The sequence below is a fragment of the Salmo salar genome, chromosome 11 (genome assembly GCF_965601325.2).
Source record: "Salmo salar chromosome 11, fSalSal1, whole genome shotgun sequence".
Lineage (NCBI taxonomy): Eukaryota > Metazoa > Chordata > Actinopteri > Salmoniformes > Salmonidae > Salmo > Salmo salar.
In genome coordinates, this window is record NC_138301.1 from 110668446 (window position 1) to 110695735 (window position 27290).

Sequence of the window (27290 nt, forward strand, 5' to 3'; positions counted from 1 at the left end):
ATTATTTATGCATTTTAGTTCATGGAATGCTGCTCAGGTCACTATCCCAATTTGTTTAATTTACTTGTTTATTTCATTCTACTTGGGAGACAATGAATTTAAACATATTTTGCATTATTGAAATATTATGAATTATGTTGGATGATGACAATAATCCTGTCTAACAGAGACTTCAGTCCTATGGCAATCCTGGAAGATGAAGATGGGTTCGAGATTACTCCTGCCGGGAATTATATATTTTAACTAAGCCTACCTTTCTCTTCAAGACAGTAGGTTCTATGTCAACATTTCTGACTGACTGCCGAAAGAATCTCTCCTCTCGTGCACATGACATGGTTCTGGTCATAGAGGCTGGTGCGTAGCATAGATTGGAAATATGAAAAGGCTGACAGCTCCCCTCACCCAGTTCATATTGGACATAGACGGCTCAGATTTTATTACACTGCGCATCCATAGGCCTACCTCTGCAGTGTTTTAACCTGTCACAAGCAGTGGCTCAATTCAACTCAACTAAGGTATTTCTCCCAGACTAACGCTTCGATGTAGCAAGCGCAAAAGAGTGGGTATTCAGCCCTGTTTCCCTTCGCAGCCCACGGTTTGTCCAAGGAAGAAGCGGAGTCTGTTTGGCTACGAGGTAGAGGATGAGCATGTGACTGACCCTAAAGTGCATTTTTTTAAATCAGATTCTTGATTCTGCTATCCAGTCCATCAACAAGCGCTTTATGCAGTTTGAGGAGCACAGAAGTGTTTTCAGCATCCTGTACATCCCTACCATCAAAGGCATGGTCATTGCGACGCTTACCAGGGACTGCGCAAAACTGGAAATAGCTTCCAAGGACATCGACACAAAATATTTCTGCGATTAGCTCAAAGTCTTGAGGCTGAACCAATCGACGCATTGGAGCACATCTCCAGAAACCAAATGGCCTCCTTGTACCCCAATGCCTTGGTTGCCCTGAGAGTTTGCCTCACACACCCTGTGATAGTGGCAAGTGGAGAGCGCCCCTTTTCCAAACTCAAACTAATCAAAAACTGCCTGCGCTCTACTACAATCTAAAAATAAAAGGTTCCTGGAGTATCCTTTAGGGGTTCTTCAAATTGAAACTGTGGGGGAACCCCTATAAGTTATTTTTCAAATAACCCCTTTTAATTAAGGATCCAGTCCTTTTTTTCAAATTTTTGCCTAAAATGACATACCCAAATCTAACTGCCTGTAGCTCAGGACCTGAAGCAAGGATATGCATATTCTTGATACCATTTGAAAGGAAACACTTTGTAGTTTGTGGAAATGTGAAATGAATGTAGGAGAATACAACACATTAGATCTGGTAAAAGATAATACAAAGAAAAAAATGCTTTTTTTGTAACATCATTTTTGAAACACAAGAGAAAGGCCATGTATTATACCAGCCCAATGTAGATTTTGGCCACTAGATGGCAGCAGTGTATGTTCAAAATTTTAGATTGATCCAATGAACCATTGCGTTTATCACATTTACATTTTAGTCATTTAGCAGACGCTCTTATCCAGAGCAACTTACAGTAGTGAATGCATATATTTCATTTCATGAATCCACCCGAAAACTATCTTTTGGTATTTGTTTCATTAGTCCATTGTTGATATTGTCCCAAAATGTTTTGCGTGTTAGCAATGAAGTTTTCAAGATATATAACTTTCAAAATACAGAAATACAGCCGGTATGATGGATTTTGCATCATATGGACTAATGAAACAAACAAAAGATAGTTTGTCGGTGGAGTTTTCCTTTAAACAGAAAGAAGTCTTCCGCTACCGTCTCATGTGCCATGCCTGAAAGTGACGTTTACTCTGGCGTTGGAGAGGGGGGGAGGGGCCTGGGAGATGAGATGGGCCTGAGAGATGGGAGGGGCTGAGAGATGAGAGAGGACCTAAGAGATGAGAGAGGACCTAAGAGATGAGAGGGGACCTAAGAGATGAGAGGGGACCTAAGAGATGAGAGGACCTAAGAGATGAGAGGGGACCTAAGAGATGAGAGGGGACCTAAGAGATGAGAGGGGACCTAAGAGATGAGAGGGGACCGAAGAGATGAGAGGGGCCTGAGAGATGAGAGGGGACCTAAGAGATGAGAGGGGACCGAGAGATGAGAGGGGACCTAAGAGATGAGAGGGGCCTGAGAGATGAGAGGGGACCTGAGAGATGAGGTGTCCTGTGGGTGGCAGTATAGAGAGGTGCCTAAGAGATGAGAGGGGACCTAAGAGATGAGAGGGGCCTGAGAGATGAGAGGGGACCTGAGAGATGAGGTGTCCTGTGGGTGGCAGTATAGAGAGGTGCCTAAGAGATGAGAGGGGCCTGAGGGGTAAGGTCTCCAGTAAGTGGCAGTATAGAGAGGGGCCTGAGAGATGAGAGGGGCATGAGAGATGAGAGGGGCCTGAGAGATGAGAGGGGGCCTAAGAGATGAGGTGTCCAGTGGGTGGCAATATAGAGAGGGGGCCTGAGAGATGAGGTCTTCAGTAGGTGGCAGTATAGAGAGGGGGCCTGAGAGATGAGGTCTTCAGTAGGTGGCAGTATAGAGAGGGGGCCTGAGAGATGAGGTCTTCAGTAGGTGGCAGTATAGAGAGGGGGCCTGAGAGATGAGGTCTTCAGTAGGTGGCAGTATAGAGAGGGGGCCTGAGAGATGAGGTCTTCAGTAGGTGGCAGTATAGAGAGGGGGCCTGAGAGATGAGGTCTTCAGTAGGTGGCAGTATAGAGAGGGGGCCTGAGAGATGAGGTCTTCAGTAGGTGGCAGTATAGAGAGGGGGCCTGAGAGATGAGGTCTTCAGTAGGTGGCAGTATAGAGAGGGGGCCTGAGAGATGAGGTCTTCAGTAGGTGGCAGTATAGAGAGGGGGCCTGAGAGATGAGGTCTTCAGTAGGTGGCAGTATAGAGAGGGGGCCTGAGAGATGAGGTCTTCAGTAGGTGGCAGTATAGAGAGGGGGCCTGAGAGATGAGGTCTGCAGCTGGACCCAATGGTCTGGTCACAGCTGAGATGTGGGGCTTAACTGTAATCAGAGCAATGTGTCCCTAGACATCATATAGGCCTACTCAAACTTGTGCTGGCTGTTGAGCGGGGACTTTTCAACATAATCTGCATTTTCACTGCATTCTCAGTCCTCCCTGTGTCCTCACTGCCTTCTTTGGCACTGTCTATTCCAACACAGCTGGATTGTGTGTATGCAGAGGCCTTATGGACCTTGCAGCTGTGCATCAGACTGCAGATTTAATACACACACACACATTCCTGGTGTTAAATGATTTGAGGGATTTACGCCTATTTTTCCAGATATAATGTTTCAAGCGGGCTTCCATGTCTCAAGCAGTCAATGGCATAAGGATTCAAATGCATAGAGTGTCCTCTACTGTCAGAAATCTCATTACATAGCCTACTACAGCAGCATAATGCTGCCGCTGGCTGGGGTGTTGGTCACCAGCGATGGTAACGTGATGTTACGGTTCATAAACCCTTTATATGGTTCATCGGCCCTTTATAAGGCCTACATAAACACTTCACAAATCATGTAAGTAAAGTAATGACACATTTGGCAAAGCATAGGTGAATTACTGGTGTAGCACAGGCCTAGGCAATGTGACAGTACCAGAACCATAGAAATATAATCTCAATCTAGCTGTGACCAGCACTCTGTGGCCATCATTCTGGAGCATCATAATTTGATTTCTCAGTCACTTCCGCTGAACACTTGATGAAGAGCAAAACACAAACCTATCAGCAACCTATTGGCCTGAGTGACACCCAAGTCTAGATACTTGACCTCATTAGTTGGAAATGTATAGATATTTAATTTCTTTCCTTTTTTTCCCCATCTATTTTTTTCCCCAGTGACCTGAAAACCCAGAGAGAGAACAACAGACGATCCTTGTGCTCTGAAAAATAATCTGTAGCCTAATCTTAAAACATTTTTTTAGTCATTTTAGCAGATACTCTTATCCGCAGCGACTTACAATAGTGAATCCATACATTTTCATACTTTTTATTTTATTTTTTGTGCTAATCAAGTGGCCATGTGTGGGCTATTTTCTTAAACAATCTGGCTACCTGTTATAAAGTTATACAATGCCCCCTCTGTTAGCAAGTGTGATTAAATCTGACTAGATCTGTTTTACTGTTAGTCAATAATGGGGATTCATTTTAACTGCCTAGACTGGACTAGACTGAAGTGGACTAGACTGGGCTAGACTGGACTAGACTGATGTGGGCTGAATATCATATAAAAGAATAGAATAGCAACCGGCAGCATGTGTTTGTGTCTCTCACAAACAGAGATTAATTGGTTGGGTTAATTGACTGACTGATTAATTGGTTGGGTTAATTGACTGACTGATTAATTGGTTGGGTTAATTGACTGACTGATTAATTGGTTGGGTTAATTGACTGACTGATTAATTGGTTGGGTTAATTGACTGACTGATTAATTGGTTGGGTTAATTGACAGACTGATTAATTGGTTGGGTTAATTGACTGACTGATTAATTGGTTGGGTTAATTGACTGACTGATTAATTGGTTGGGTTAATTGACTGACTGATTGGTTGTTTGGGTTGAATAGTTTGACTTATTGATTGACTTATTGATTCATAAATATATATTTTAAAAAAAAATTGGGGACGGGGGGGGCTTTCCCAGTATCTAACACACCCATCCTCAGTACAGTGCTCCTGGAACAGTGTAGGGGTTCAGTGTGGACAACAGCAGGTGGTGCCGTCTGCCAGCAACCCTGGTGAGCAGCTCACATTTCACTAGATGTCTTTTCTCTCCCAGCCTGCTCCTCAGATGGAGAGAGAGAGAGGGCTAGAGGAGAGAAATGGAAAGGGAGATAGAGAGTAAAGGAGAGTGTAAATGCAGAAATGCATGAAGACACTGTGAATATTCTCTATAAACTGCTGGAGAAAATACAAAAGGAGGGAGAGATGGTGAAAATAAAGGAGAAAGGTGATGAGAGTGCAAAGGAAGAAATTAAGACAAGGATGGAGGAGGTAGAGAGGAAGGAGAAGGAGGTGGCAAGGCAGAGAGATGAGATCCAGAGGGTGAGGAAGGAAGACAAAGAAGTGAAGAAGAGGAAGGAGGTAGAGAGGAAGGAGAAGGAGGTGGCAAGGCAGAGAGATGAGATCCAGAGGGTGAGGAAGGAAGACAAAGAAGTGAAGAAGAGGAAGGAGGTAGAGAGGAAGGAGAAGGAGGTGGCAAGGCAGAGAGATGAGATCCAGAGGGTGAGGAAGGAAGACAAAGAAGTGAAGAAGAGGAAGGAGGTAGAGAGGAAGGAGAAGGAGGTGGCAAGGCAGAGAGATGAGATCCAGAGGGTGAAGAAGGAAGACAAAGAAGTGAAGAAGAGGGAGGAGGTAGAGATGAAGGAGGTGGCAAGGCAGAGAGATGTGGTGGTGGAGGAGATCCAGAGGGTGAAGAAGGAAGACAAAGAAGTGAAGAAGAGGGAGGAGGTAGAGATGAAGGAGGTGGCAAGGGAGAGAGATGTGGTGGTGGAGGAGATCCAGAGGGTGAGGAAGGAAGACAAAGAAGTGAAGAAGAGGGAGGGGGTAGAGATAAAGGAGAAGGAGGTGGCAAGGGAGAGAGATGTGGTGGTGGAGGAGATCCAGAGGGTGAACAAGGAAGACAAAGAAGTGAAGAAGCGGGAGGAGGTAGAGATGAAACACGAGGGTCTGGATAGGTGCAACTCCACATGATTCAAGGTTGCTGCATAAATGTCAGGGGAACATAGCAGGGGTGAAACTTAGGTGCAACTCCATACAATATGATATGTGGCTCTGTTCATGCCAGCGGAGATGAGCATGAGTTAACGACTTGGGTGAAACTCCACATGATTATTGCATTTCACTTGCTTTCAGCAGCATCTATGAGTCACATGATTATCAACCAATGACACAGATGGTTCCTGATGTTGTGAGATTCTCTCTGGTGTTTACAGAACAATTGGTGCTGTGAGATTAGGATATCAGGATTCAAGAATGCTGTCAGGGTTAGGATACCAGGATTCAAGAATGCTGTCAGGGTTAGGATACCAGGATTCAAGAATGCTGTCAGGGTTAGGATATCAGGATTCAAGAATGCTGTCAGGATTAGGATATCAGGATTCAAGAATGCTGTCAGGATTAGGATATCAGGATTCAAGAATGCTGTCAAGAATAGGATATCAGGATTCAAGAATGCTGTCAGGATTAGGATATCAGGATTCAAGAATGCTGTCAGGATTAGGATATCTGGACCTGCTTCGACAAAGCAACTGTAACACTAGTAGCAAAGGATGCAATATATGGGATATTATAAACTGGGTGGTTCGAGCCCTGAATGCTGATTGGCTGAAAGCCGTGGTATATCAGACCGTATACCACAGGTATGACAAAACATGTATTTTTACTGCTGTAATTACGTTGGTAACCAGTTTATAATAGTAATAAGGCGCCTGAATAAACTACCAAATACTAAGAAAGAGAAACTGGAGAAAAAGAGTAAGAAGCTGGAAACGTTGGAGAAAGTTGGAAAAGGAGAAAGAGAAGTTGGAGAGGAAGAATAAGATAGTGGAACAGTTGAAAGTGGAGGTGGATGAAAGACTGAAGAAGACAGCAAGAACAGGAGAGATGATTAAAAACAGAGAAGGAAATGGGACAGAATGAAAATAGATGTGGAAGAGAAGACGAAAGAGGAGGTGAAAAGAGTAAAAGAAGAGTTGGAGAGCTTGAATTAGAGGATGAAAGAGGGAGGAAAAAGCAGAGAGAAAGAGGGAGGAGTATGAGGAGCGGAAGGAAGAGAAGGGGGAGAAGCTGAAGATAGAGGTAGGGAGGGTGACGTCAGAGAAGGGGGAGAAGCTGAAGATAGAGGTAGGGAGGGTGACGTCAGAGAAGGGGGAGAAGCTGAAGATAGAGGTAGGGAGGGTGACGTCAGAGAAGGGGGAGAAGCTGAAGATAGAGGTAGGGAGGGTGACGTCAGAGAAGGGGGAGAAGCTGAAGATAGAGGTAGGGAGGGTGACGTCAGAGAAGGGGGAGAAGCTGAAGATAGAGGTAGGGAGGGTGACGTCAGAGAAGGGGGAGAAGCTGAAGATAGAGGTAGGGAGGGTGACGTCAGAGAAGGGGAGAAGCTGAAGATAGAGGTAGGGAGGGTGACGTCAGAGATGGAGGAGAAAAAATAGAAGGAGGTAGATCAGGTGAGGGAGGTGATAGAGGAGAAATGGAAGCCTAAGATGCAGAGAGTGTATTAAGATTGTGGCAGAAAAGATAAACGACAGAGTCTGAGAAGATTTGGAAGGAGTGATGAAAAAGTTGAAACAGAAAACATGTTTAAGAAGAAGGTGGAGAAGGTGAAATTGGAGAAGAAGGAGGTCGAGAGAGTGAGGGGTGAAATGAAGGAAAACGAGAGAGAAGGCGGTAAGGACTGAGGTGGAAGAGAAGGGGAAGACATATGGAGAGAGAGAGTGAGTGAGAGAGAGTGTGAGAGAGCGAGAGAGAGTGAGTGAGAGAGAGTCAGAGAGAGAGATAATGGAAGGCGAGAATGAAAGGATGAAGGAGGAGAATGAGAAAGAGAAGGCAATATTGAAAAGAAAAGCGATGGAGTTGGAGAAACACCGAAAGGTAAGACAGAACCTGTTGCACCTGAGACTGAACATAGAAAAGACTAGAGATGCCCTCATAAAGAGCAACGAAAGAGAGCACAGCTATGAGATGAAGATCAGAGCAATGGAGAACGAGAGGAGGGAGTTGATCCGCGGACTTATCAAGAACAACACTTATTTACATAAGTATTCAGACCCTTCGCTATGAGACTCGAAATTGAGCTCAGGTGCATCCTGCTTCCATTGATCATCCTTAAAATGTTTCTAAAACTTGATTGGAGTCCACCTGTGGTAAATTAAATTGATTGGACATGATTTGGAAAGGCACACACCTGTCTATATAAGGTCCCACAGTTGACAGTTTATGTCAGAGCAAAAACAATCCATGAGGTCGGCGGAATTGTCCATAGAGCTCCAAGACAGGATTGTGTCAAGGCACAGATCTTGGAAAGGGTACCAACACATTTCTGGAGCATTGAAGGTCCCCAAGAACACAGAAGTTTGGAACCACCAAGACTCTTCGTAGAGCTGGCCACCTGGCTAAACTGAGCAAATGGGGGAGAAGGGCCTTGGTCAGGGAGGTGACCAAGAACCTGATGGTCACTCTGACAGAGCTCCAGAGTTCCTCTGTGGAGATGAGAGAACCTTCCAGAAGGACAACCACCTCTACAGCACTCCACCAATCAGGCCTTTACGGTAGAGTGCCTAGAAAGAAAGCACATAAGGGACTCTCAGACCATGAGAAACAAGATTCCCTGGTTTAATGAAACCAAGATTGAACTCTTTGGCATGAATGCCAAGAGTCACGTCTGGAGGAAACCAGGCACCGCTCATCACCTGGCCAATATCATCACTACTGTGAAGCATGATGGTGGCAGCATCATGCTGTGGGGATGTTCAGCCGCAGGGAGTGGGAGACTAGTCAGGATCGAGGGAAAGATAAACAGAGCAAAGTACAGACAGATCCTTGATGGAAAAACTGCTCCAGAGCGTTCAGGACCTCAGACTGGGGCAAAAGTTCACCTTCCAACAGGACAACAACCCTAAGCACACAGCCAAGACAACAAAGGAGTGGCTTCGGAAACAAGTCTCTGAATGTCCTTTAGTGGCCCAGCCAGAGCCCGCACTTGAACCCGATCGAACATCTCTGGAAAGACCTGAAAATAGCTGTGCAGCAATGCCCTCAATCCAACCTGACAGAGCTTGGGAGGATCTGCAGAGAAGAATGGGGGAAACTCCCCAAATACAGGTGTGCCAAGCTTGTAAAGTCATACCCAAGAAGACTCAAGGCTGTAATCATCGAGTAATGGGTCTTTTACTTATGTAAATGTGATATTTCAGTTTTTCATAAATTTGCAACAATTTCTCCTTTGTCATTATGGGGTATTGTGTGTAGATTGATGAAGGGAAACATTTTTTTTAATCCATTTTAGAATAAGGCTGTAACGTAACAAAATGTGGAAAAAGTCAAGGGGTCTGAATACTTTCTGAATGCACAGTATTTCCGTATTGTGTTGTTGTTAACATTAGTAATCTGTAAAAACGATAATATAAGGAAAATGTTTTTAAGTATATTTAGCTCACATAATATAATTTAAAAGTATTAATTGTGGCTGTAATATCATAAATATGGCAAAAACAAATGTAGACATTAATACATGGATTTCTATAGCTTCCAAAATATTTGTTTGCCAAGATGGAGTCACAGTGGCTTCAACACAGTGACCCCTGTCAGTCATCTAGAGTAGCCATAAATCATTGGTTAGGATTTACCAAATATATATTTTTGTATATATATATATTTTTATTTAACCCTTATTTTACCAGGTGCCAGGTAAGGTGACTGAGAACACATTCCCATTTACAGCAACGACCTGGGGAATAGTTACGGGAGGGAGGTTGAAGGGGGGTTGAATGAGCCAATTGTAAACTGGGGATTATCATGTGACCATGATGGTATGAGAGCCAGATTGGGATTTAGCCAGGACAACGGGGTCATGGGATTTTTTGGTGACAACAGAGATTTAGGACACCCGTTTAACGTCACATCCGGAAAACGGCACCCTACACAGGGCAATGTCCTGGGGGCATTGGGATATTTTTTTAGACCAGAGAAAAGGGTGCCGCCTGCTGGCCCTCCAACACCATAATGGATATACTGACAAGGTACATGTCTTTCCACCCTAACAATGGGAGTCGTTGTCCACATAGCCTCCTCTTTCTTTGCATGGGTGGATACATCTCATTATTGTAATACTTTTTTTTCAATATTCGATAAGTATTGCTGAAGTCAACTGGCTGTATTCAATGGAGAGAGATGCTATGCTACTAGCCTCACGTTATTAATATGCATAGCCATCTCGAGACAACTCAGATATACAGTGTTTTTCTCAAAGTTGCCGGGATGTCACCTGTCCTACTTATATCAGTACAATTTTAGCAATAAAAACATGACAACTTCTATTCGATCAAATACGCCTCACATAGCAAATAAGCCATTCATTTTTGTTGGTTGACCAAATTCTACACTCTCATTGATCTCCATACAAAAATGCCCAATCTGCTGGAGGGAGACAGATTTTCTACCGAGTTAGGCCTCTCTCTTCCTCTCTGGCTGGAGGATGAAGAAAATGTAACTGTGTAGTGTTTAATACCTAGATTGAGTTCCCTTGCAAGCAACTGAAGCGAATGCGTTAGTATAAATAAAAATACTATTCATCTCTGGTGTATGCAGCTTGTAGGTTACTAATGTATCCAACATGTATCAATTCAATTCAAGGGGCTTTATTGGCATGGGAAACAAATGTTAACATTGCCAAAGCAAGTGAAGTAGATAATATACAACAGTGAAATAAACAATAAAAATGAACAGTGAACATTACACTCACGGAAGTTCCAAAATAATTAAAGACATTACAAATGTCATATTATGTGTATATAACGATGTGCAAATAGTTAAAGTACAAAAGGGAAAATAAATCAACATAATAAGGACATGGTTTTGTTCATGAAACAAGGAGGATAACAGACCCGCCTCTTATCAACGATGGTCTTGTGACTCAGGATCTCGCGTGATTCGGTAGAACTTTGTGAGAGTGGACCAATCCACGCGGCCGAAATGTGTAATCAAACTTTCAAATCCCCAGTCCAAGCTTTCTTTCCCTGAGAGCAATTTCTTATTTAGCAAGCTAAACATTCGTGTTTTCTCTTTATTATCAACAAAAGCATAGCATGAGTCATTGAGGCCAACAGTTGGAAATCTGCTGTACAGAAGGTAAATAGCTACCTAAATTACTTTGTTCCGTCACTGGTAATTGTCTGATATAATACTAGCAAGCTAGCTAATGTTGTTATAGCTAGCTAGCTTCAGTAAAGCAACGGTAGTCTGCTGTCCCCAGAGTCTAGATAGCCATGCCTTGCTAGTGCCAACTACTTCAGCAAACTAGTTAATGACATGGCTTTTCCCACAGAAACGACTGTTAGCTACAAAACAAAGTATAACGTTACCGGTGGAGCAGAGAGATGCCTTTCTCAAGGGGAAAGAACCCCTCTTCCATTAAAGTTCCTGGAAAAGGATCAATAGGTGGGATGGAGAATCAGGTAACTAGCTAGAAGTTAACGTTATCAAACTCACATCTGCTGTTTGATGAAATCCTGCCTTTTTGAAAAAGTGTTACAATGATTGAACATGATGCACTGTTTTCTGATCAGGCAAAAGTGTAGTAGCTAGCTAGAACAAGGTTGATTTTTGTTCTCTGCAAAATAAAACACGACCCTGTCTTTGTCTTCCTCAGGAGGGTGTTCACAGTAAGAGGTCCCCATCTTCTCCACAGGGTGGCGTAAAGAAAAGATCTGCCTTTGTTGACATCACTAATGTAAGCTGACCAAGGTTTTTCATCAGTGATGTTTGTGAATGTATGTGTGGAGTGATACTGAGAATAACCTCTTTGGTTAAACCGTTGCCAATATTTCTCTTTCATCAGGGGAACTTTTCAAATAAATATTACATATCTCAAAGTATCCCATTTATAACTACAGTATCCACAGTGTTTTTCAAACTCATACTTGGACAAACAATATTAAATAAATAATTCAGAAATGATCTCCGTTATACCAGTTGAGGAGGCGCTTGAAGTGTCATCACGTATAAACACTGCACATGTGACACTGTTTCAAAGCAGTTTACTGACTCATTGAGGGGATTAGATTAGTCTGGCCTGGGTAGGCCAGAGAGATGTTGAGAGATATGTTGTATGTGTCTGGACAACGCACCATGCTGCCTTGTTGACAACATGGCAGAGCACTGCAGATTATTGTTAGATTTGAGAAGAACGCTCCTACCTCGCCGCGTTTGCCCGTTCACGTCACGGGCCATAGACCGGTTCCCCACGGCTTATCATAATCGAATCATCCCATTATTAGAGTTTAGAATAAACCGCTGATTTCTGTGAAGGAGCCCAAAGCCACTGTAAGAGGGTGTTGGTCAATACTAAGCACTGCATCACAATAATATGTTAGTGGTACATTTTTTCCATAGATGTTTGTTTTTGTCTTGATCCCCACCCTTCCTAATATTGACTTGCACACCCCCCACCCCCCCTTTTGCCCTCAGAACAGCCTCAATTTGTTGGGGCATGGACTCTACAACATGTTGAAAGCGTTCAACAGGGATGCTGGGCCATGTTGACTACAATGCTTCCCACAGTTGTGTCAAGTTGGCTGGATGTCTTTTGGGTGGTGGACAATTCTTGATACACATGGGAAACTGTTGAGCGTGAAAAACCCAGCAGCGTTGCATTTCTTGACACAAACTGATGCGCCTGGCACCTACCTCAATTCTCCCGAGTCTTAAAAATCCCTCTTTAACCAGTCTCCTCCACTTCATCTACAATGATTTGAAATGGATTTAACCATAAGGGATCATAACTTTCACCTGGTCAGTCTGTCATAGAAAGAGCAGGTGTTCCTAATGTTTTGTGTATTTTTATATATATTTAAGGCACATCAGTTAAGAACAAATTCTTATTTACAATGATGGCCTGCACCGGCCATACCCGGACGACGCTGGGCCAATTGTGTGCCGCCCTATGGGACTCGCAATCACGGCTGGTTGTGATACAGCCTGGATTTGAACCAGGGTGTCTGTAGTGAAGCCTCAAGCACTGAGATGCAGTGCCTTAGACCGCTGTTCCATTATTGTGTAATAAGCAGCTTTGATCCTGTAAATGTTGCCATTATGTGTAATGAATGGTGTAGCATTGCCTGGTTGGTACCCTATGTACTGCCTGGTTGGTACCCTATGTACTGCCTGGTTGGTACCCTATTTGGCCCTTTAAAATGTAAATGTGTCTTCTGAGGAAATTTCACAATCTGAATGGTCATAAAGATTTACTTTTGTCTCTCTCATTTTACCCCTTTTGAATAGGCCACCAAGATTCAAATTAACAACCAGACCAAGATTGGGAAGCCTGCCAAGAAGGCACTTAAGAGCAAAGAAGCTGCCAAGAATGAAGCTAATCTGAACGAGTAATGTTCCTCAGAGCCATTTCTTTGCCACACTGATCATCATTTACTAAAAGCTTAAGATCTAGATTGGATAGAATGGGTTAGACACGGTCACTGATGAGGTGACACAAAATGCCCTTGGCCTGAGTAATAAAGAGCATTTCTGTTCATCTCATTATGGAGCAGGTGACTTGGGCAGCTCGGATATCTTGCAGTCAGAACACACTGAAAATGACCGGAGGTCTATCCGATAGGGTTAGAATTAGATCAGTCTACTCTAATGGGATAATTAGCTGACTAATCAGCATTTGTGACATTTCCATCAACTACAATGCCCATGAATGTATTCAGTTCATAACAGCCTAAACTATTGTAGCTACAGTGCATTCGGAATATATTTAGACCCCTTGACTTTTTCCACATTTTGTTACGTTACAGCCTTATTCTAAAATGGATTAAATCGTTTTTTCCCTCAATCTACATACAATACTCCATAATGACAAAGCAAAAACAGCTTTGTAGAAGCTTGGCAGACCTGTATTTGGGGAGTTTCTACCATTCTCCTCTGCAGATCCTCTCAAGCTGTCAGGTTGAATCGGGAGCGTCACTGCACAGCTATTTCCAGGTCTCTCCAGAGATGTTTGATCGGGTTCAAGTCCGGGCTTTCGCTGGGCCACTCAAGGACGTTAAAGCCCCGGCTTATCTCAGCTCACTGGTCACCATAGCAACACCCACCTGTAGCACATGCTCCAGCAGGTATATTTCACTGGTCATCCCCAAAGCAAACACTTACTTTGGCCACTTTCCTTCCCGTTCTCTACTGCCAATGACTGGAACGAATTGCAAAAATCACTGAAGCTGGAGTTTTATATCTCCCTCTAACTTTAAGCGTCAGCTGTCAGAGCAGCTTGCCGATCACTGTACCTGTACACAGCCAATCTGTAAATAGCACACCCAACTACCTCATCCCCATATTATTACTTACCCTATTGCTCTTTTGCACCCCAGTATCTCTACTTGCACATCATCATCTGCACATCTATCACTCCAGTGTTAATGCTAAATTGTAATTATTTCACCTCTGTGGCCTATTTATTGCCTTACCTCCCTACTCTTCTGCATTTGCACACACTGTACATATGTTTTTCTATTGTGTTATTGACTACGTTTGTTTATGTGTAACTCTGTGTTGTTTTTGTCGCACTGCTTTGCTTTATCTTGGCCAGGTCGCAGTTGTAAATGAGAACTTGTTCTCAACTGGCCTACCTGGTTAAATAAAGGTAAAATTAAAAAAAGGACATCCAGAGACTTGTCCTGAATGCCTCACCGTATGGATGGTGCCAGGATTTCTCCAGATGTGACGCTTGGTATTCAGGCCAAAGAGTTCAATCTTGGTTTCATCCGACCAGAGAATCTTCTTTCTCATGGTCAGAGTCCTTCAGGTGCCTTTTGGCAAACTCCAAGTGTGCTGTTGTGTTCCTTTTTACTGAGGAGTGCCTTCCATCTGGCCACTCTACCATAAAGACCTGATTGGTGGAGTGCTGCAGAGATGGTTGTCCTTCTGGAAGGTTCTCCCATCTCTACAGTGGAGCTCTGGATCTTTCAGTGACCATAGGGTCCTTGTTCACCTCCCTAACCAAGGCCTTTCTCCCCCGATTGCTCAATTTGGCCAGGCAGCCAGCTCTAGAAAGAGTCTTGGTGGTTCCAAACTTCTTCCATTTAAGAATGATGGAAGCTATTGTGTTCTTTGGGACCTTCAATGCTGCAGACAATGCTGCAGATCTGTGCATCGACACAATCCTGTCTCGGTGCTCTATGGACAATCCCTTTGACGTCATGGCTTGGTTTTTGCTCTAACATGCACTGTCAACTGTGGGACCTTTTATATAGACCGGTGTGTGCCTTTCCAAATCATGTCCAATCAATTGAATTTACCACAGGTGGACTCTAATCAAGTTGACTCGAGGATGATCAATGGAAACAGGATGTACCTGAGCTTCATTTTGAGTCCCAAAGCAAAGGGTCTGAATACTTATGTAAATAACGTTATTGTTTAAATTTATTCTCTAAACCCGTTTTCGCTTTGTCATTATGGGGTATTGTGTGTAGATTGAGGGGAACATTTTAGAATAGGGCTGTAACGTAACAAAATGTGGACAAAGGGAAGGGGTCTGAATACTTTCCGACTGTACTGTATATCAGATGTCTCCATTTTGTGTTCGTATATGTTCTCTCTCATCCCAACACTGCTAAAACACATATATATTTGTATTTATTTATTTTAAAACTTTTTTATTTTTTTATTTTTTTTTCTCCATTGTAGACCTAAAGCTGTGTGCTCTAATGGGCAATCTATGACGTTGGAGGTGGGCCTATCCCCAGAGAAAGACCTGGTGGTATGGCCACAGGAGGAGACCACTCTTTGTCCAGGGAGACAGGTGAGAGACAGACACATCCATGCTATCAGCCCTCTGGGTTCAACAAGGCAGTCATTCTCCTCTGCCTGTGTCCTATTCCCAGGTGGTGCCTGACGAGTTTGACATTGACAAGGAATTCCATGGTGACGTTTCCATGAGCGCCGAGTATGCCAAGGAAATATTTGACTACCTGAGGGAGAGAGAGGTAAGGTGTTGTCTTGGGGCGTTTTCATATAGGAGTTCATATGGTGGATGATATAACATCCTCTGAATGAAATGTTATCATTTTTCTTCAGGAGAAGTTTGTTTTAAAGGATTACATGAACAGTCAGCCGGACTTGAACAAAGACATGAGAGGGATTCTGGTGGACTGGATGGTTGAACTTCAGGTGACTTTTGGTTACAGATAACTTTGTTTGGTTGGCCTATTGATTCTCTTCACAACAACATGTGTTTTGGGTATTGCTGCCCTAACACATTCCAGATCTGAATGTTTACCTCGGCTCCATCTTCAGGAAAACTTTGAGCTTAACCACGAGACCCTGTACCTGGCGGTAAAACTGACGGACCACTACCTGGCCTGCAGCGTCATCATGAGGGAGAGCCTGCAGCTCATTGGCTCCACAGCCATGCTCATCGCCTCCAAGTTCGAGGTGAGACCCTGAGGGGTACGGGACTGGTTAGAGATCTGAACATCAGAATATCTCATGTTGCTTAGAAGCTTAACAATTCTGTCCTAATCATGAATTGCTATTAAAGTTAAACATTATCCTTCAATAAGTAAGTATTGAGTATTGTCTTCCTCCCTTAGGAACGCACTCCGCCATGTATCGATGATTTCCTGTACATCTGCGACGACGCCTACACGAGGGAAGAGATTATCGCCATGGAGATAAACATCTTGCAGGCACTGCAGTTTGATATCAACATTCCGGTCCCTTACCGCTTTCTCCGACGCTATGCCAAGGTGAGACCCTCCTTGTCCTTGGGCAGTACTCAAGAATGTATTTTGAAACAAGGATCCACAGGAGGAAAACAACCTGCTTCAGAGGTCATCCATATTTTTAAGGAGATGTATTCGTTGATATGCTGCGTTAGTAAGTAGATGGACAAATGATTGATTCTGCGTCCTCTCCCCAGTGTGTGAGCGCCAGCATGGAGACCCTGACGTTGGCTCGCTATGTGTGTGAGCTGAGCCTTCTGGAGCTGCAGCAGGTTCCTGAGAGAGGTTCTCGCCTGGCTGCTGCCTGCCTGCTCCTGGCCCTCATCACTAAAGGCCTGGGAGGATGGGTGAGTGGGTGTACAATAATCACATCAAAGTTTATTAGTCACATGCGCCGAATACAACAGTTGTAGACCTTCCAGTGAAACACTTACTTACGAGCCCCTAATCAACAATGCAGTTAAAAAAAAAAACGGATAAGAAATAAAAGTAACAAGTAATTAAAGAGCAGCAGTAAAATAACAATAGCGAGATTATATACAGGGGAAGACTGATACAGAGTCAGTGTGCGGTGGGCACCGGTTAGTTGAGGTAATATGTTCATATAGGTAGTTATTCAAGTGACTATGCATAGATGATAACAACAGAGAGTAGCAGCGGTGTAAAATAGGGGGAGGGGGGGCAATGAAAATAGTCTGGGTAGCCATTTGATTAGGTGTTCAGGAGTCTTATGGCTTGGTGGTAGAAGCTGTTTAGAAGCCTCTTGGACCTAGACTTAGCTCTCCGGTACCGCTTGCCGTGCGGTAGCAGAGAGAACAGTCTATGACTAGGGTGGCTGGAGTCTTTGACAATTTTTAGGGCCTTTCTCTGACACCGCCTGGTATAGAGGTCCTGGGTGGCAGGAAGCTTGGCCCCAGTGATTTACTGGGCCATTCGCACTACCCTCTGTAGTGACTTGCGGTCGGAGGCCGAGCAGTTGCCATACCAGCCAGTGATGCAACCAGTCAGGATGCTCTCGATGGTGCAGCTGTAGAACCTCAGTCTCCTGAGGGGGAATAGGTTTTGTTGTGCCCTCTTCACGAGTGTCTTGGTGTGCTTGGACCATGTTAGTTTGGTGATGTGGACACCAAGGAACTTGAAGCTCTCAACCTGCTCCACTGCAGCCCTGTCAATGAGAATGGGGGCGTGCTCTGTCCTCTTTTTCCTGTAGTCCACAATCATCACCTTTGTCTTGATCACGTTGAGGGAGACGTTGTTGTCCTGGCACCACACAGCCAGGTCTCTGACCACCTCCCTATAGGCTGTCTTGTCATTGTCGGTGATCAGGCCTACCACTGTTGTGTCATCGGCAAACTTAATGATGGTGTTGGAGTCGTCGCCTGGCCGTGCAGTCGTGGGTGAACAGGGAGTACAGTAGGGGACTGAGCACGCACCCCTGAGGGGCCCCTGTGTTGAGGATCAGCATGGCGGATGTGTTGTTACCTACCCTTACCACCTGGGGGCGGCGGGTCAGGAAGTCCAGGATCCAGTTTCAGAGGGAGGTGTTTAGTCCCAGGGTCCTTAGCTTATTGCTGAGCTTTGAGGGCACTATGGTGTTGAAAGCTGAGCTGTAGTCAATGAATAGCATTCTCACATAGGTGTTCCTTTTGTCCATGAGGGAAAGTGTGGAGTGCCATAGTGATCTGTGGATCTGTGAAGGCGGTATGCAAATTGGAGTGGGTCTAGGGTTTCTGGGTTAATGGTGTTGATGTGAGCCATGACCAGCCTTTCTAAGCACTCCATGGCTATAGACGTGAGTGCTATGGTTCGGTAGTAATTTAGGAAGGTTACCTTAGTGTTCTTGGGCACAGGAACTATGGTTGTCTGCTTAAAACATGTAGGTATTACAGACTTGGACAGGGAGAGCTTGAAAATGTTAGTGAAGACACTTGCCAGTTGGTCAGCGCATGCTTGCGGTACACGTCCTGGTAATCAGTCTGGCCCCGTGGCCTTGTGAATGTTCACCTGTTTAAAGGTCTTACTCACATCGGCTGCGGAGAGTGTGATCACATAGTCTTCTGGAACAGCTGATGCTCTCATGCATGTTTTAGTGTTATTTACCTCGAAGCGAGCATAGAAGTAGTTTAGCTCATCTGATAGGCTTGTGTCACTGGGCAGCTCTTGGCTGTGCTTCCCTTTGTAGTCTGTAATTGTTTGCAAGCCCTGCCACATCTGAAGAGCGTCAGAGCCGGTGCAGTATGTTTCAATCTTAGTCCTGTATTGATGCTTTGCCTGTTTGATGGTTTTTCTGAGGGCATAGTGGGATTTCTTGTAAGCTTCCGGGTTAGAGTCCTGCTCCTTGAAAGCGGCAGCTCTAGCCTTTAGCTCAGTGCGGATGTTGCCTGTAATCCTTGGCTTCTGCTTGGGGTATGTACGTACTGTCACTGTGGGGAAGACGTCGTCGATGCCCTTATTGATGAAGCCAAAGACTGATGTGGTGTACTCCTCAATGCCATCGGAGGAATCCCGGAAAATATTCCAGTCTGTGCTAGCAAAACAGCATCTGCTTCATCTGACAACTTTTTTTATTGATCTAGTCACTGGTGCTTCCTGCTTTAATTTTTCCTTGTAAGCAGGAATCAGGAGGATGAATTATGGTCAGATTTGCCAAATGGAGGGCGAGGGAGAGCTTTGTATGCGTTACTGTGTGTGGAGTAAAGGTGGTCCGGAGTTGTTGATTTTTCCCTCTGGTTGAACTTTACATACTGATAGAAATTTGGTAAAACGGATTTAAGTTTCCCTGCATTAAAGTCCCCAGCTATTACGAGCGCCGCCTCTGGGTCAGTGTTTTCTTGTTTGCTTATGGCAGGATACAGCTCATTCAATGCTATCTTAGTCCCAGCCTCTGACTGTGGTGGTATGTAAACAGCTATGAAAAATACGGATAGTGTGGTCTACAGATTATCATGAGATACTCTACCTCAGGCGAGCAAAAGCTCAAGACTTCCTTAGATATTGTGCACCAGCTGTTATTTACAAAATACATAGTCCGCCGCCCCTTGTTTTACCAGACGCTGCTGTTCTATTCTGCCGGTGCAGCGTATAACCAGCCAGCTGTATGTTGATAGCATAAGATATTGCAGTTTTGAATGTCCTGTTGGTAGTTTAATCTTGCGTGTAGGTCATCGATTTTATTTTCCAAAGATTGCACATTTGCTAGCAGAATGGAAGGAAGTGGGGGGTTTATTCGATCGCCTACAAATTCTCAGAAGGCAGCCCGCCCTCCTGCCCCTTTTTCTCTGCCTCCTCTTCTCACAAATCACAGGGATCTGGGCCTGTTCCCTAGAAAGCAGTATATTGTTTGTGTCGGGCTCGTCAGACTCGTTAAAGGAAAAAAATGATTCTGCCAGTCCGTGGTGAGAAATCGCAGTCCTGATGTCCAGAAGTTATTTTCAGTCATAAGAGACGGTAGCAGCAACATTATGTACAAAATAATTTTAAAAAGAAGTTACAAAAAACGCTAATAAACGTACAAAAAAACACAATCGGGTTGGGGACACGTAAAACGTCTGCCTTCTTCTCCTGGTGCCATTTTCTTAAGCTGCTATAGTCACGTCAACTCTTCCTTTTGTAAACACCAATCCCATACCACATGGCTCCCATTTACTCTGATTGTCATATCTCAATTTGATTCACAGCAATCAAGAGGTTTTCACAACAGACTGATCAGCACAGACACACATGATTGTTTTAAATGGAAGAAACATGGAAGAATGGCAGATGGAAGATACATTGGATATCGCTCTGTGGATTTGAGCTACACTGAACAACAATATAAAAAAAATATATTTAAAAAATGCATGAACGCACGAACAAAACGCAGCTATTTGGATATAACTATGGATTATTTTGAACCAAACCAACATTTGTTATTGAAGTAGAAGTCCTGGGAGTGCATTCTGACGAAGAACAGCAAAGGTAATAACATTTTTCTTATAGTAAATCTGACTTTGGTGAGGGCTAAACTTGGTGGGTGTCTAAATAGCTAGCCCTGTGATGCCGGGCTATCTACTTAGAATGTTGCAAAATGTGCTTTCACCGAAAAGCTATTTTAAAATCGGACATAGCGAGTGCATAGAGGAGTTCTGTATCTATAATTCTTAAAATAATTGTTATGCTTTTTGTGAACGTTTATCGTGAGTAATTTAGTAAATTCACCGGAAGTTTGCGGGGGGTATGCTAGTTCTGAACGTCACATGCTAATGTAAAAAGCTGGTTTTTGATATAAATATGAACCTGATTGAACAAAACATGCATGTATTGTATAACATAATGTCCTAAGATTGTCATCTGATGAAGATCATCAAAGGTTAGTGCTGCATTTAGCTGTGGTTTGGGTTTATGTGACATTATATGCTAGCTTGAAAAATGGGTGTCTGATTATTTCTGGCTGGGTACTCTCCTGACATAATCTAATGTTTTGCTTTCGTTGTAAAGCCTTTTTGAAATCGGACAGTGTGGTTAGATTAACGAGAGTCTTGTCTTTAAAATGGTGTAAAATAGTCATATGTTTGAGAAATTGAAGTAATAGCATTTCTAAGGTATTTGAATAACGCGCCACGGGATTCCACTGGCTGTTACGTAGGTGGGACGAAATCGGCCCACTGGCCCTAGAGAAGTTAATAAGCTTTACGTCTCGGCCTCAAGGCTTATAGTGATGCTAGCAAAAGCAGTGTGTGGGTTTCAATCTTATTGAACTGTTACCATGCACCTGCAACGAAGATAGCTCAGATGTGCGAGTGCCTTTTCAATTTTGAGTTACACAATACAATGCCACAGATGCTTCAAGCTTTGAGGGAGCGTTCAATTGTCATGCTGACTGCAGGAATGTCCACCAGGGCTGTTGCCAGATAATTTAATATTCATTTCTCTACCAAAAGCTGCCTCCAACATTTGTTTTTAGAGAATTTGGTAGTATATCCGTCCAACCGAGCTCACAACCGCAGACCACGTTTATGGCGTTGTGTGGGCGAGCGTTTTGCCGATTGTAAACGTTGTGAACAAAGTGCCCCATGGTGGCAGTGGGGTTATGGTATGGGCAGGCATAAGTAGCTTATTGCAATTTATTGATGTCAATTTGAATGCACAAATATACCGTGACTAGATCCTGAGGCCCAGGTATCTGTGACCAACCGATACCAACTGTATTCCCAGTCGTGGGAAATCCATAGATTAGGGCCTAATGAATTTATTTCTATTGACTGGTTTCCTTATATGAACTGTAACTCAGTAAAACCAATGAAATTGTTGAATGTGGAGTTTTTATATTTTTGTTAATTATAGTTAAAAGCGCATTTCTAATTAATGAGATGTATCTTTGTACCCCAGACAGCCATGCTAGAGTACCACACTGGCTACACTGTGAAGGAGCTAACCCCCTTGGTGAAGACGCTGCGCACCATGCTAGCCTGTCCTACTGATGACAAGCTGACAGCCGTCACTACCAAGTATTCCCACAAGTAAGGCACCATGCTCTGTTGTAGGTGACAGACATACCTTTCACGGAGGAAAATGTACTTGCTACGATTGACATGTTGCCGTCTCACCTAGCTATCTTAAATTGTAAGTCGCTCTGGATAAGAGCATCGACTAAATGACTAAAATGTAAAATAGAACAAGGAAAACAAGGGTTCGGCAGAGTGACAACGTAGACTTGCATGTTTTTAGATTCATTCTATGTCCAGGAAGAAAACATGTATTTTATTTCTGAATCTCTTGTATTTCAGAGTGTTCTTTGAGGTAGCGTGTATTCCCTTGGTGTCTGTCCAGACACTAGAAGATGCTCTGATAGAGCAGCAAGTCTCCTAAGTGAACCACAGGTCTGCTAATAGTGTAAATAGGTTATTTATTTGTATGTCATATATTTGTTGTCTCCTTGTAGAGGAAAATGTTTACAAATCAACAAGAGCACAATCTGTTGAATTAGTTTTAGTAGTTATTTTTACACTAATACAAAATGCATGTAATAGGAAGAATGTCAAACAGACAATAGGGTTTAACAATGTTTTTTTTATGTAGCATTCTAGATTTTAAGGTTTTGTATGAAAACTCAATTATCCACTTGTTAATTGACACTTGAGAGATTAAATATTTGTGTACTGTATGTGTTTTTCTATGAGATTGTACTTCTGGCTGGACCCAGACATGTCCAGCCAATAACACAATCACCGTCAGCTACTTCACCGTCAGCTACTTCACCGTCAGCTACTTCACCATCAGCTACTTCACTGTTACCTACTTCACCGTCAGCTACTTCACTGAGTACACAAATCAAATCAAATGTATTTATATAGCCCTTCGTACATCAGCTGATATCTCAAAGTGCTGTACAGAAACCCAGCCTAGAACCCCAAACAGCAAGCAATGCATGTGAAAGAAGCACGGTGGCTAGGAAAAACTCCCTAGGAAAAAACTCCCTTGAAAAGGCCAAAAACCTAGGAAGAAACCTAGAGTGGAACCAGCCTATGAGGGGTGGCCAGTCCTCTTCTGGCTGGGCCGGGTGGATATTATAACAAAACATGGTCAAGATGTTAAAATGTTCATAAATGACCAGCATGGTCAAATAATAATAATCATAGTAGTTGTCGAGGGTGCAACAAGCACGTCCGGTGAACAGGTCAGGGTTCCATAGCCGCAGGCAGAACAGTTGAAACTGGAGCAGCAGCACGGCCAGGTGGACTGGGGACAGCAAGGAGTCATCATGCCAGGTAGTCCTGAGGCATGGTCCTAGGGCTCAGGTCCTCCGAGAGAAAGATAGAAAGAGAATTAGAGAGAGCATATTTAAATTCACACAGGACACCAGATAAGACAAGAGAAATACTCCAGATGTAACAGACTGACCCTAGCCCCCCGACACATAAACTACTGCGGCATAAATACTGGAGGCTGAGACGGGAGGGATCAGGAGACACTGTGGCCCCATCCGATGAAACCCCCGGACAGGGCCAAACAGGCAGGATATAACCCCACCCACTATACACCCAGTATGTCAATTATTTACTCTTCCTTATGCAATGATTTTAGTACTTAATTCGCTGTCAGCAATCAATCAAATGTATTAATAATTTATAAAGCCCTTACATCAGCTGATATCAAAGTGCTGTACAGAAACCCAGCCTAAAACCGCAAACAGCAAGCAATGCTGGTGAAGAAGCACAGTGGCTAGGAAAAACTCCTTAGAAAGGCCAGAACCTAGGAAGAAACCTAGAGAGGAACCAGGCTATGTCTTCTGGCTGTGCCGGGTGGAGATTATAACAGAACATGGCCAAGATGTTCAAATGTTCATAGATGACCAGCAGGGTCAGATGATAATAATCACCTTGGTTGTAGAGGGTGCAACAGGTCAGCACCTCAGGAGTAAATGTCAGTTGGCTTTTCATAGCCGATCATTCAGAGTCTCTACCGCTCCTGCTGTCTCTAGAGAGTTGAAAACAGCAGGTCTGAGACAGGTAGCACGTCCGGTGAACAGGTCAGGGTTTCATAGCCGCAGGCAGAACAGTTGAAACGAGCATCAGCACGACCAGGTGGACTGGGGACAGCAAGGAGTCATCAGGCCAGGTAGTCCTGAGGCATGGTCCTAGGGCTGAGAGAGAATATACTTAAATTCACACAGGACACCAGATGTGAGGATAAATACTCCAGATATAACAGACTGACCCTAGCCCCCTGACACAAACTATTGCAGCATAATACTGGAGGCTGAGACAGGAGGGGTCGGGAGACACTGTGGCCACGTCCGATGATACCCCCGGACAGGGCCAAACAGGCAGGATATAACCCCACCCACTTTGCCAAAGCACAGCCCCCACACCACTAGAGGGATATCTTCATCCACCAACTTACTATCCTGAGACAAGGCCGAGTATAGCCCACGAAGATCTCCCCCACGGTACGCACCCGAGGGGGGTTCAGTTATCACACTACTTGTGTACAATGTTCAATTCATAATTTGTATACGTTACTCAGAGACTCATTAAATGTTACATAGAAATGTCTCTGTCAGTGTGGAGCCATTTCCTTTATTCAAATGTACTGCATGTCAACATACGGTCACACATCTAAACTCAGCAAAAAAAGAAGCGTCCCTTTTTCAGGACCCTGTCTTTCAAAGATAATTCGTAAAAATCCAAATAACTTCACAGATCTTCATTGTAAAGGGTTTAAACACTGTTTCCCATGCTTGTTCAATGAACCATAAACAATTAATGAACATGCACCTGTGGAACTATCGTTAAGACACCAACAGCTTACAGACGGTAGGCAAGTAAGGTCACAGTTAGGCCTCTTTAGTGTCCTAAGTTTTCATTTCTACTAACTTAGAGAAACACAAAAAGAAAGATGCCCAGGGTCCCTGCTCATCTGGGTGAACGTGCCTTAGGCATGCTGCAAGGAGGCATGAGGACTGCAGATGTGGCCAGGGCAATAAATTGCAATGTCCGTACTGTGAGACGCCTAAAACAGCGCTACAGGACGGACAGCTGATCGTCCTCGCAGTGGTAGACCACGTGTAACAACACCTGCACAGGATCGGTACATCCGAACATCACACCTGCGGTACAGGTACAGGATGGCAACAACAACTGCCCGAGTTACACCAGGAACGCACAATCCTTCCATTAGTGCTCAGACTGTCCGCAATAGGCTGAGAGAGGCTGGACTGAGGGCTTGTAGGCCTGTTGTAAGGCAGGTCCTCACCAGACATCACCGGCAACAACGTCGCCTATGGGCACCAACCCACCGTCGCCGGACCAGACAGGACTGGCAAAAAGTGCTCTTCACTGACGAGTTGCGGTTTTGTCTCACCAGGAATGATGGTCGGATTCGCGTTTATCGTCGAAGGAATGAGCGTTACACCGAGGCCTGTACTCTGGAGTGGGATCGATTTGGAGGTGGAGGGTCCATCATGGTCTGGGGTGGTGTGTCACAGCATCATCGGACTGACATGACCCTCCAGCATGACAATGCCACCAGCCATACTGCTCATTCTGTGCGTGATTTTCTGTAAAACAGGAATGTCAGTGTTCTGCCATGGCCAGCGAAGAGCCCGGATCTCAATCCCATTGAGCACGTCTGGGACCTGTTGGATCGGAGGGTGAGGGCTAGGGCCATTCCCCCCAGAAATATCAGATAACTTGCAGGTTTTTTGATGGAAGAGTATATACAAATATTTACACTTGTTAATTTTGCTGAAAATAAACGCAGTTGACAGCGAGAGGACGTTTCTTTTTTTGCTGAGTTTATATTATTTGCATAGCAGTCTTACAATGAACAGTAGCCTTTAGAGGGTGTTTGTCCAACTTGTCAGTGAATTGTTCCTCCAGACCATGTTGTTTTGAGATATATCAGGTATAATTGCAAATTGAGTGGGAAGGGGAGAATGGAGGAGAGAAACAGGAAGTAAGGATGCAGTCAGTGAAGGGAGGGCGGTAGTCATTAGAGCTGTAATTGAAGTGTGACATATGGAGACACAGAGCTATAGCTGTGCTTCTCTTGTCATTAGACTGGTTGCATGTCAGAGGTCATCCTGGTCTGCAACGTTCCACCTTGTTTAGTAGCACCAACACTTCTGTTCTGGTCTGTGTCAAGGAAGTCACTCGGAGACATGTCTTATCAATACAGTGTTGGTCAGTGAATACTAATAAACTTTAGTGTTTCAGATGCTGGTTAATGTGTCACAAGCTGGTCATAAAACTCCATGATTTAAGATACCTTTACAGACCCATCTTATTGACAGAGTAGGCTAACAGAAGGAACATTGCATATCATGCATACCCTTGATATGATTGTTCTCCTCTCCAAAGATTCATTTGTGGAATGTCTGAACTCAAAAATAAATAAATGTCAAAGTTATTTTATTCTCCTGTTTCACATCTCTAACCCAGCAGGTGCAGGCTGGCAGTAACCAAAGAGTTCCCTGATTTCTCCAGTTGATTGGGGTCTTTGTCATGTCCCTATATTGTATGTTCTTGCTGAGATGTCCATGGGCTGCCCATTGGTCCATGGGCTGCCCATTGGTCGATTGGTCCAGGGACAGAGGGCTCTCATGAGACGGCAAGGTTCCTCCTCACTGTCCTGGATATGTCATAGCTGGTAACTCTCCCCTGGCCTGAGGTCAAAACATGGGCAGAAAATAATACTATTTTTCTGTGTTTTGGGTGCCAGACGTTTGTGAGAAAAAAGTTTATTTCCGATTTTTCAGGGGCTGTTTCAGCACCATTACTTCCCACGGCTATGCTCTCGGCTATAGTTGTGTAAACATAGGCTATGGATAAACACTATGTCGAATTGACTTGATCTGAGGGATTGTCCTGTGTGTGCGTTCGTGACTGTATGACTCAGGCTAGCGCATGCACCGTAGGCTCAGCCTCTGGCTAGTACAGATGGAACAAACATGTATATACCATTAAAGGGGTCAGGGACAGAAATAAAACATGTTATTTACAATGTTGTTATTGACAGTACAGTAGTAGGCCTACTGTATAAAAAATATGAAGTAGGTATATTTTATTTCACTTTGTGCAAGAAATGCACATTCAGATGAGGAAAGCGAAAACCCTATCTAATTGAACAAGTAATTTGCAAGCGGAATGAAGTCTTCAAAACAGACTGCAATTTACGTGCATTATTAATTAAGCAATATTGAACAACAAGTAGAGCGGCATTGTGATCGTGGCAGCGTCTTTGGATGAATGGAAGGCGTGGAGATGAACATTGGGTTTGTTCTAGACTCGAAGTCAGAGGATACGCCTCTACTTCTGCCGGAGAGTTCTCACTTTACCATGAAAGGAGGCTGACATACATG

The 27290-nt window shown here is 43.9% G+C and overlaps 1 protein-coding gene across 1 annotated transcript; it reads left to right on the forward strand.

Annotated features, from left to right (window-relative positions):
- Positions 1-10680: 10680 nt before the first annotated feature.
- On the forward strand, positions 10681-22592 carry LOC106563680 (G2/mitotic-specific cyclin-B3). The gene is made up of 12 exons (XM_014129471.3): positions 10681-10859; positions 11056-11185; positions 11380-11460; positions 13011-13111; positions 15414-15528; positions 15611-15712; positions 15804-15896; positions 16023-16160; positions 16319-16474; positions 16648-16797; positions 21818-21948; positions 22216-22592. The coding sequence occupies exons 2-12, from the start codon at positions 11108-11110 to the stop codon at positions 22295-22297; spliced, it is 1227 nt and encodes a 408-aa protein (XP_013984946.3). The 5' UTR covers positions 10681-10859; positions 11056-11107; the 3' UTR covers positions 22298-22592.
- The last annotated feature ends 4698 nt before the right edge of the window (positions 22593-27290 follow it).